This window comes from Diceros bicornis, chromosome 5, assembly GCF_020826845.1.
Source record: "Diceros bicornis minor isolate mBicDic1 chromosome 5, mDicBic1.mat.cur, whole genome shotgun sequence".
NCBI classification, from domain to species: domain Eukaryota; kingdom Metazoa; phylum Chordata; class Mammalia; order Perissodactyla; family Rhinocerotidae; genus Diceros; species Diceros bicornis.
The window spans coordinates 24,864,253-24,875,267 of record NC_080744.1 but is presented as its reverse complement, the minus strand read 5'-3'; the positions used below and the strand labels follow the sequence as shown (position 1 = coordinate 24,875,267).

Below are 11,015 nucleotides of genomic sequence, written 5' to 3'. Positions count from 1 at the left end.
CATTGTGCTAAAGAGTTGGATCCTGAGATTTCCATGGTTCTGACTGAGGTTGGTTGGAGAGAGCCGACCCCAATTTGTGTAGGGGAGCCCTGGAGGTGCTCAGCCCCCCGTCACTGTGAGATAGGTATCTAATATCTACCATATACCTCCCACAAAACAGTTAGCTGCCCAGGCCCCAGGGAAACCTTTCATTTTATTGATCATGGCTCCTCCCACAGATTCTGGGGGGAAAGGACCTTTGCTCCCATTACAATACAGAGCACTGGACTTTTCTTCTATTCTCCAGCCACAAACATTTGTTAGTGCCCAGATCTCTAGGATGTCTGGAGCTGCCTACCTGAACTAATTCTGTCCAGCCTCCTTTACTCATTCCCTTGCTTTCTTTCCCTCCCTTCTTCCCCCCACTGCCTCCTTCCTGTCCCGCTGACCAATGCAATTCTTGGATCTTAGATTTCGCTGATGGTTGAGTTTTCTGTCTCCCACACTTTTCCTGCTTCTGTTGTGCTGCTTTTCCAGATCTAGTTCTCAACCTCTTATCTGTCTCCCTTTCCCACCATGTCAGCCTGCGCTTGCCCTCCCCCTGCCTGCATACCTCCACCTTTTGTTCTCAGAATCTAGTCAGGCCCTGAAGAAGGAGACTTCACTCTTTAAGGAATTGCCTCCTTTTCCAGTGTAGAGAAGGAACTAAACCCGAAAGTCCTAACTCCCAGTCTCTCTTTTCTAACAATTTCACCAAACTTGATTTGCTTTTCTCCAGATTCCATGGCCTTGAACCCCTTTCCTCCCCAGTTACTTCTCATTTAAGGAGCAGCCAGATTGCAAATGACAATAATAAAGGGAGCGCATTTGTCTTCCTACAAGGACGGGAGCCCCAGATCCAGCATGGTTATGGGGTTTGTTGGTGGGTAGCTGGCTTTTGTTGCTGTGTTTTTTTGGCAGGGGAAGGATAGAGGTGGTTGTCAAGAATAAGGGACAAAAGTTTCAATTTGGTTGAGCCACAAGTACCAGCAGGCACCCCCCCACCAACCCAAGTCTCATGAACATAGAAGACTCATCACTACCATCCCAAACTCAACTCCTTGTTCACCCCAACCACTGAGCCTCCCAGTACTTCCCACTCTGAGGTGAGACAAACGCTGAATATCAGAGGAATCAAGCCACCCAAAATATGCTTAGGGGGAGAAAGTCTCCCACATCCCATCCCCTGGTTCCCCCGAGAGCCCCCCGCTCTTGGCTGTGGCCTCAACCCCTGCAGATGGCAGCCTGCACCACAGAAAGACAACTTAGGGGTTTTTTTACCCGGCTCTTGGCTGTAATTGGATTCAGGCTGAAACAACCACGTCCGCACCGGGAAAGGAGGGCATTGGGGCGGGGGCGGAGGAGAGGCTGTGGGAGAAGGGAGGGACCAAAGGAGAGCGAGAGAGGGCTCGCGATCCAGTTCGCCGACTAAGCAGAAGAAAGATCAAAAAACGGAAAAGAGGGGACGAGCGAACAGGCGCTTTCAAGAACAATCCCCTCATCTCCAAGCGGACAGCGCTCTAGGAATCCAAATTCAGTGCCTACCGAAGACAAAGGCGCCCCGAGGGAGTGGCGGCGCGACCCCAGGGCCCCGCCGCGGAGCCCACACGGCCCGGCTGCCCGGACGGTCGCGGACCATGTCTCCCGCGCCACGACCCGCCTGCAGTCTGCTGCTCCCCCTGTTCACGCTCGCCACCGCGCTCGCCTCCCTCAGCTCGGCCCAGAGCAACTTCAGCCCCGAAGTAAGTGAGCACCCCCGGTCCTGCCCGGAGCCGCGCCCGCCGCGCAGGCGAGCCCGGGGGTCCCCAAGGGGACAGCCCCCATTCGGACGGAGAGGTGGGCTCTCGGAGTCTCGGCTGCTCCGGCCTGCAGGATCCCCCTCCCTTTCCTTTCCTCCCTCATCTCCAAACTTCGAGAGTCGATCCAACGTTTGCCTCCTCCAACCAACCCCCCCACCCGCCGCCAACTTTCTTTCCCATTCCTAAAGTTTCCTTCCTAAAGGAAGAACTTTACAGTTAGGGCCCCCTCCCAGCCTTCCCAATTCCCCTGGGCTCTGAGCTCAGCTCGGGAACCGGTCGGGAGCCTGATAAATATTTGGACTCCGCTCACACCCCGCGCTGTCCCAGTTCCTTGTCATGTGCGAGTTTGTTGTTTCCCCAACTTTCCAGCTCTCCAGCGCTCTCCGCCCGCGCACGCCGGCGCTCGGGCGCCCGGGGAGGGCTGTGGGACGGCGCCCGCTCCAGGCCCCCTACGCTGGGGCGCCGCTGCCCTCTTCTCCCCGGTGCGGGCCCCCGCGGACGCAGCCGCAGCCAGGCGGGGTCGGGGTGGACGGCGGAGCTGCCCCGGCCCCCATGCGACCCCGCCTCCGCGAGAGGAGCCCTCCGTGTCCCGGCCCGGGGCCCTGGCATCGAGGGTCGCGGCGCTGCCGCCCTGGCCGCGGTGCAGTACACAAAGCTCTCCTTGTGAGCGGGGGCTCGGCCGGGCCTCCTCGTCCTCACCCTGCCCCACCCCCCTGTCGGCGCCTTTAGGCCCTTTTTGTTGTTTTGGTTAATTGTTTTACCATGTTAATTGCAGGGAGACTGGGGGTGACCCACTGGGAGTCGTGGGGATAGGGCCTGGCCGTGTCTCCACTGCCTCCAGCTCTCCCCCCACCCATTCCTCGACGCTGGCCCACCGGGCCGGGAGGAAGCCGCGTGGGAGTTGTCTAAAGAGGTTTTTCTTCTCTCTCTCTCTTTTATTTTGGGGTGAAGGTGGGAGACGGATTTGATCAACTTCTTATTTTGGGCCATCCCAACCCACTCAGCCCGGCAAGGGCCTGGGTGCGGTCGGGAGGGGCCGGGAAGGGCCCGAGGAGAAGGGGGAGGGGATCTGGACTTGGCTTCCTCCGTCCTGGTCCTGGCCCTGGTCCCACCCCCAGAGGAAACATCTCCAGAAAGAACACACTCTCTCTGTCCTGAAGGGATCTGAGGCTGAAAGGAGAAGCGTGGCCTTTGGAATGGGGATGACCAGGGAGAGTGAAAATCTGCCCTGGGGCTAAGCCTGACAAGGTCCAGGAGGAGGAGGCATCCTCTTTCCAGGCCTGGAGTCTTCATCTGAGGCCTGAAAGGAGAGCTCCTAACAAAAGGAGCCCGGGCATCTGGGGGGCTGCCCACTGCCAACTTTGCCTGCCCTGCCATCCTTCCCTCCCCTGTCCCACTAGGCCCCCTAGGGGAGGGGCGGCAGCCCTGGCTCTGTTTTAAGTGGGTCATGGGTAGTCCCAGTGCCAGAACCACCATTTGCTTCTGGGCCATGGAGGGGTAGGAGGCAGAAGGAGGGAGGAGCAGGCCCAGAGGCTCTGATCCAGGGCCTGCTGGAGAGCCAGAGATCCCCCGACTCTCTCCAGGACTCCTAGGCCAGAGGTGGGAAGGGTTCCCTTGACTTTCCCCTAGGGGAATACCTTACACCACTCAGTTTTCAAGACAAAGCCAGCAGACTGAGCTCTTTGACCCAAGATAGTTGCTCCCTCTCCAGGCCAATCTGGAGGGAGAGCTGGAGTGGCCCAGGCCTCAGGCAGCTGGGTCCCTCCCAGCAGGCCTCCACAGTCCTGCACCAGCTCCAGGACAGCCCTCTGGTCAGTCCCCTTGGCCTGTCTGGCACTTGGCCCTTCCGCCACCCAGCCGCAGACACAAGAGTCCTCTCTTCCGTGGTTCCGACCTCATAGTCTTCTCTGTGGTTCTTGCCTTGCTCAGAGCCTGCCTCTGTGAGGGAAGAAAGCCTAGGCCTGGGAGGAGGAGAAGGACAAGGGCACTTCCTTCCCAGGCCTTGTGGCTCTCTTGACTCCACGGAAGTCCCTTTCTTGACTAAGTCTCCACTTTTCTCTATTGGGTGTGGAGCAGAGGTTGTAGGTGTGAATATTTAGACCTGCCTATCTTCTTGAAAGACTCATCAGGGAGAGGGATTTATCCCAGAGCTCCTGGATGTGGATTCTCCCCACCTGTCTGCCACCCTCCCTTCTGCCATCCTGCCCTAGGAGAATTCTCCTTAGCTTTGCTCCCTGAGGGTTGAGAGGGCCTGACCTCAGTCCTCCTGACTTCTAGCTCCAGCAGTAGGCCGCTTCATCTTCCCCAAAGCTGAACCCCTACCAGGGGTTATAAGCCTGGAGTGTGTCTACCCTACAGGTGAGGCTAGGGGCAAAGGGAGTTTCCTGCATGCTTGGGCACAGGCCACAGCAGGCCTCCCGCGGGCACTGGCTGTGGCATCAGCCAGCGCAGGTCAGGGCAAGCCTACAGCTCCCAGAGAGAGCAGCCCAGGCCAGGAGCACCCTGCTGCTCTGCTCCCCTCTAGTATACCAGAGGTTAAACTGAGCTCTCTCCTCTATCCCTGAGGAGGGGCCTTCAGAGCCGGGTGGTGCTAGGGTTGTTCTGGCCAGGCCTATTGGCTGACGAAAGGCTGGCTTGTTTACATCTTGGGCCCTAATTCCGTCAGCCTTGGGGGATCACTTCCCAGAACCATGTTGCAATTCTTGCCCCTGCAGGCTCAGGTCCCCAGTCAGCTGCTCCTGAATCACCCCCAGCCCCAGTGCAAGAGCGCTGCTCCACACCAGGGCCTAGAGGTGAAGGGCCACATGGAGATCCATCCTAATGACCTGGGGTAGGGGCGCAGTACCCAACAGCAGCCTTCTCTGCTGGGGCCCTCTGCACTCCAAGCTTCCATCCCTAGCGACCTGCAGCCCCGCTCTGGACTCCTTAAGGCAAAGCTGGAGCAGGGACCAGAGCTGTCCGGGTCATTCTCTCCATAGAGGAGTCCAAGCATTTTCATATTCCATATATAGCTTGGCTCATTTTACTTTTCAAGCTTTAGGAAAATACTCCATTGTTCTTACAATAAAGGGTGACTTTTTCCTCGACAGGGCTTTGCAGTGTGTATACCTTTCAATCAAATACAAACTAACTTTAAGGCAATATACCAGCCTTTATATTATGAACAATTCATAACATACCTGAAATAAAATACAGTCACCAAGTCTCCACCACCACTCCCATCTCCCATTCCCTCTACTGAGAACCTTAAATGGGCCTTTAGATCCCAAGCCCTAAGTCAGATGCTGCTTGGATGGGGAGAGGGGCAGGATCCTGGCTCTGTGGCTGGATCACACCCCCCACCATCTCCAAAGGCCCCAGCTTCCCCCATCAGCAGCCAGCCTCAGCCCTAGCTCCCCACCCCTGTTTGAGTTCACAGCCCCAAGAGGACAAGCCATACTGGGGCCTGGCCAGAGTTCGGGTCCAGCCTGGGAGTTCCTCCAGACCCACTGCCAGAGCCAGGCGGGGAGCTCATTGCTCTTTCCTCCCAAGCCAAGGGTGCCTGCCAGGCACCGTGGAGGAGGCAGAGGCTCCCCCTGGGCCACGTGGGGATGCTCTAAGCCACATCCCTTTCCCTACAGGCCTGGCTGCAGCAGTATGGCTACCTGCCCCCTGGGGACCTGCGTACCCACACACAGCGCTCGCCTCAGTCACTCTCAGCTGCCATCGCTGCCATGCAGAGGTTCTATGGTCTGCGAGTAACGGGCAAGGCTGATGCAGACACCATGAAGTAAGTGCTAGACCCTGGCAGGAATTCTGCCCAGCACTCACTGATGTAACCCTGAGCGCCAGAGAGGCTGCTACCTGAATGCCTGACTCCTGCCCCCATACCTCATCCCCACACACTGGTCCTGACCCTTTCCTGTTCACTCTGACCTCATAACCTTGGCCCTTCCCCATACTGACCCTGGGGCCAGACATTCCCTCTCTCCTCTGAAGACCTTTCTCTTTCTCACTATCCTGACTACAATTTTCACCCCCCAACCCACCCCAGGGCCATGAGGCGCCCCCGCTGTGGTGTTCCAGACAAATTTGGGGCTGAGATCAAGGCCAATGTTCGAAGGAAGCGATATGCCATCCAGGGCCTCAAATGGCAGCACAATGAGATCACTTTCTGGTGAGTCCAGTAGGCAAGTGGCCTCTGTCACATCATGTTACCCTTCCCTATCAGCTGTGCTTACAGAGATTCAGAGGCCTCCTGCCCTACTCGCCTCTGTTCCTGGAATGCGTCCTTGGGAGCAGGGAGGAAAATGGCTGTAATCCTGGAGAGGTGCAGCCTGCCAGGGGTACGCCCCAGGGCAGGAAGCCACAGCCTGAGGCTCCCCTAAACCCTCAGTTCTTGGGGCAGAGGCATCACGAGGCAGCAGGAAGAGCTGGGTCAGGCAAAGGTGGCTGGGCGGTTCAGTCAGACTGGGGAGAGTGCAGGGAAGGAGAATTTTGCCCCTTGTTATCCTAACACACTCCCATCCTCTCCCCACATCTCTGGACCTCAGCATCCAGAATTACACCCCCAAGGTGGGTGAGTATGCCACATTCGAGGCCATCCGCAAGGCATTCCGCGTGTGGGAGAGTGCCACACCGCTGCGCTTCCGAGAGGTACCCTATGCCTACATCCGCGAGGGCCATGAGAAGCAGGCTGACATCATGATCTTCTTCGCTGAGGGTTTCCATGGTGACAGCACACCCTTTGATGGCGAGGGCGGCTTCCTCGCGCACGCCTACTTCCCAGGCCCCAACATTGGAGGGGACACCCACTTTGACTCTGCTGAGCCTTGGACTGTCCGGAATGAGGACCTGAATGGTGAGCGAGGTAGCCCTGGGACTCTTATTCCTGGGAGAGTCAACGATCATTTGTACAAGGGTTCTCCTGCCTCCTCCCAAAACCTCAAACCCCAAAATGTCAGGGCTATAAGGGACCACAAAGATCTCCTTGTCTGACTTCTAACAAAAGCAGGAATCCTGCTTTGAGCTACTTATATATGGTTCCTTGTCTCACCCAATAATTGACTTCTCAGGCAAAGACTTCAAAGCATCCACATCACCCACTTTTCTAGGCAAATGTCATGTCTAGCTCCTGGGAGAAACAGGCCTAGATAGGGCCTCAGCTTTCCTTAACACAAGTCTTCTTGGGGTTGGGATCTGGCCCCAGAGCACTCTCACCTCTGCCCAGAAGAGGTTGCTGACTGGTTTTGTGGCCTTTTGGGTGGAAAATATGGCAGGCAGGTGTGGGTGTGAAACTGAAGCCTCTGATGGGGAAGCTGGAAGTCTGAGGGACGGGACCCAGGCGCCATCATAACCATCTCCATCTCTCCAGGGAATGACATCTTTCTGGTGGCTGTGCATGAGCTGGGCCATGCCCTGGGCCTCGAGCATTCCAATGATCCCTCTGCCATCATGGCGCCCTTTTACCAGTGGATGGACACAGAGAACTTCGTGCTGCCTGATGATGACCGCCGTGGCATCCAGCAACTTTATGGCAAGTAATCTATGTCCACGTCTGCTCCTTTCTCTCTGCTCCTTGTCCTCTCCTGGTCTCTCTGGCCTGTGCATTTCTTCCCCTCCTCCATGCCCTATAGTCTCGCCACATCCCCCTCCTGACCCTGCCTCCATCCACTCCCACTTGATCCCACCTTTTCTGTCCTTCCCAGCTGACTGCACAGCCTCCCCCAAAGGTCCATCCACACCTTTCCAAGGGTGTTGTCTGCCCCTCTGTGTCTGTCCTTTCCTCTCCCTCTGCCACCAAGTCTGAAGTGCCCCTTGTGTTCTCTGCCCCAGGGAGTGAGTCAGGGTCCCCAACCAAGATGCCCCCTCAACCCAGGACCACCTCCAGGCCCTCTGTCCCTGATAAGCCCAAAAACCCCACCTACGGGCCCAACATCTGTGACGGGAACTTTGACACCGTGGCCGTGCTCCGAGGGGAGATGTTTGTCTTCAAGGTGAGAGGAAGAAGTGGGCTGGTTTGGGGGAGAAAAGGGCTCTATGACTGGGAGGCTGAGTAGAAACAGCAACAGGACTCAAAACTAAAATTGAGGCAGTGAGGGAGCTTCGAGGACAGAGCCAGATGACTACGTTACAAGATATAATGTACTCTTCCTGCCTCGACTGCCTTCCAGGAGCGCTGGTTCTGGCGGGTGAGGAATAACCAAGTGATGGATGGATACCCAATGCCCATTGGCCAATTCTGGCGAGGCCTGCCTGCGTCCATCAACACTGCCTATGAGAGGAAGGATGGCAAATTTGTCTTCTTCAAAGGTAAGCAGGCATTCTGCCTTAGTCTTTGGGTGTGAGGAGGGTCTCCCTGGAAGGGCAGATTCCACTTGACTCCTTCAAAGACCACAGAGCACAAGTGGAACCCAGATCCTGCCCTTCTCTCTCCTCCCCAGGAGATAAGCACTGGGTGTTTGATGAAGCTTCCCTGGAACCTGGCTACCCTAAGCACATCAAGGAGCTGGGCCGAGGACTGCCTACTGACAAGATTGATGCTGCTCTTTTCTGGATGCCCAATGGAAAGACCTACTTCTTCCGGGGAAACAAGTATGACTTCAACCCCTTGACCCCAGGGCTGCCTCCTCAGACACCACCACCAGATTCCTTCAATTCTGGAGGAAGAGCCACTTTACTCCTGGGATGTTTCCCTGGAGAAGGAGCTAGCTGAGCTTCTGCTGTTGCCTAGCAACAGGCAGCCTCCATTGGGTGCTGAGTGAGTGGGATGTGACCGGGTCACCATTTCAGACCTGGTCATTTGACGCCTCCTGCCCCCAGCACCGTGCCTCCACCCCAGCAGCCAGGCACTGTCATTAAGGGCTGCTGGAGGCTCCTTGCAGCCTGGGCCCTCCCTCCCACCCCCACCTTCCGCCGTTTTCAGCTGCAGGCCCTCATTACTCCAAACCCCCGTCCCCCGCCCTGTCCACAGCCACCCTTTGCTCACTGGTGAAATCAGTCCTGGGTCCCGCTATCCTCTGAGGACACACCCAGTGTCTAACCCCTTCCCTTCCCCTCCTCTCCCCCAGGTACTACCGTTTCAACGAGGAGCTCAGGGCAGTGGACAGCGAGTACCCCAAAAACATCAAGGTCTGGGAAGGAATCCCTGAGTCTCCCAGAGGGTCATTCATGGGCAGCGATGAAGGTGAGAGGGGCAAAGGAGGTGTCCGTGAAGGGAGGCTGGGAACAGGAGTTAAGAAAGAACAGGAGGAAAGATGGGGAGTATCAGGTGGAAAATAACGGTGGTGATAATAACAGTGGGGTTCTTGCCATATGCCAGGCACTGGGCTCAGTACTCTCCACACATCAGACCCCTTAGTCCCCACCACTCTTTCAACCTGGTACTAGAATTATCCCGTTTTATAGCTGAGAAACTGAGGCTTAGCAAGGTTAAGAGATTAACTCAACTGGCTCACACACTGAGATTGTCCTTCTGCTCTCCTCCCCTCTTTGGGTCTTCTCCTGGACGCTGCCCCACCTCTCGTCTTCCTTGCCACCCTCTTGCTGACCTCTGCAGTCTTCACTTACTTCTACAAGGGGAACAAATATTGGAAATTCAACAACCAGAAGCTGAAGGTAGAACCGGGCTACCCCAAGTCAGCCCTGCGGGACTGGATGGGCTGCCCGTCGTCAGGGGGCCGGCCGGATGAGGGGACTGAGGAGGAGACGGAGGTGATCATCATCGAGGTGGACGAGGAGGGCAGTGGGGCAGTGAGCGCAGCCGCCGTGGTGCTGCCTGTGCTGTTGCTGCTCCTGGTGCTGGCAGTGGGCCTCGCGGTCTTCTTCTTCAGACGTCATGGGACCCCCAAGCGACTGCTCTATTGCCAGCGTTCTCTGCTGGACAAGGTCTGACCCCCACCGCCGCCCGCCCACTCCTACCACAAGGACTTTGCCTCTGAAGGCCAGTGGCAGCAGGTGGTGGTGGGTGGGCTGCTCCCACCCGTCCCAAGCCCCTTCCCCTTCGCCCCTGCCTTCCTTCTTCTCTGTCCTGTGACTGGCCTCTCCCACCCTCAACCGTGCCGTTGCTTCGTCCCTAGAAGGGTCCCCTGGGGGCTGAGCAGGGGCTGCCCCTTCCAGCCCCTGCCCCTCAGGGGCCCCTTTAGCTTGGTGTGTGTCCAGCCCCATCTGAATGTCTTGGCTCTGCACTTGAAGGCAGGACCCTCAGACCTCGCTGGTAAAGGTCAAATGGGGTCATCTGCTCCTTTTCCATTCCGTGACATACCTTTAACCTCTGAACTCTGACCTCAGGAGGCTCAGGCAAGCCCCCAGGTGTACTCAATTGGCAGCCTCCACCACTCTTTCTGGCTAAAAGAAATCTAATCTTGTTGTGGGGGGAGACCCTGAGAGAGTGTGAGGGGGTGGGGGCTGCACAGCCACCCAAGACCTTGGGAGGAAAGCTCAGAGAGGGTCAGCCCTCTGCACAAAGATCTGCCTCTGTCCCACCTGCCCCCGAGACCTTCCACAGAAGGAGTCTGAGCCATTAAGGACTAAACTGGGGCTGGAGAAACCCTTGACAGCCCCACCGTCCCAAATGTTAGCCTTGGATGGGGATGTTGAGGTTGGAAGAGCTGAGACCAGGGGTGCAGCTACCGGGGTGGGGTGAGACCAAAAAGAGAGAATCAGTTCCGAGCCCTGGGAGTGAGCTTGAAGGCCACAAAGAACCTTGCTCAAATGCAGGCAGCTGGGGCAGGGACCCAGGGGCAGAGCGGTCAGAGGGGACAGGACAGGACCAAAAGGTAAACAAAGGAGGTACAGTAGGAGTGGACAGCTGGGGGCCAGGCAGGCAGGCCAGCAGGGACGACACAGGGTGGGCTGTGGTACCTGGGGGGGCGGGGGGGTGACTTTTATTGGACCCCTCAGGAAGGGCCTGAGAAAGGCACAGCTGCACCTCTTTGCCCTTCCTCCAACTAGGCATGAAGGGGAAGGGTGGGGAGCCCAGAGACAAGAGCAGAGATAGCAACCATCCTGGAACTGGTGACTCGGGCCCTTAATGACAGTGGCCAGCTAGTGAGGGAGCCGAGGAGGCTCCCAGCGGCCAGCAGCACTCAGGTGGCCCGCCTCAGTGAGGGGGCCAGCTGCCTGGGTGTTTCTCGGTCAGGTTAGCCCCTCATTTCCTGATGCCCCCACCCCTCAGCCCATCCTACCGGTGTCCTGTGCCACCTCGCCCCACCCAGCCCA

At 57.3% G+C, this 11,015-nt stretch overlaps 1 protein-coding gene across 2 annotated transcripts; it reads left to right on the top strand.

Moving 5' to 3' along the window:
• The first annotated feature begins 1,390 nt into the window (after nt 1-1,390).
• MMP14 (matrix metallopeptidase 14) lies at nt 1,391-10,664 on the top strand. Of its 2 annotated transcripts, none has more exons than XM_058540956.1 (10): nt 1,391-1,760; nt 5,438-5,586; nt 5,851-5,973; nt 6,350-6,657; nt 7,171-7,332; nt 7,632-7,792; nt 7,970-8,108; nt 8,240-8,390; nt 8,867-8,982; nt 9,355-10,664. In XM_058540956.1, exons 1-10 carry the CDS (start codon nt 1,656-1,658, stop codon nt 9,687-9,689), a joined length of 1,749 nt encoding a protein of 582 aa, XP_058396939.1. In that variant the 5' UTR covers nt 1,391-1,655; the 3' UTR covers nt 9,690-10,664. The 2 variants fall into 2 exon arrangements, with proteins under 2 accessions (XP_058396939.1, XP_058396938.1); XM_058540955.1 differs by having other exon boundaries at nt 7,171-7,336; nt 7,636-7,792.
• The last annotated feature ends 351 nt before the right edge of the window (nt 10,665-11,015 follow it).

What these genes read in the sequence shown, in the direction of transcription:
- MMP14 (XM_058540956.1), top strand. Translation starts at nt 1,656, where the DNA reads ATGTCTCCCGCGCCACGACCCGCCTGCAGTCTGCTGCTCCCCCTGTTC. An exon ending in GGGAGATGTTTGTCTTCAAG is followed by an intron (nt 7,793 to 7,969) that starts GTGAGAGGAAGA and finishes ACTGCCTTCCAG; the next exon opens with GAGCGCTGGTTCTGGCGGGT. An exon ending in CAAATTTGTCTTCTTCAAAG is followed by an intron (nt 8,109 to 8,239) that starts GTAAGCAGGCAT and finishes TCTCCTCCCCAG; the next exon opens with GAGATAAGCACTGGGTGTTT.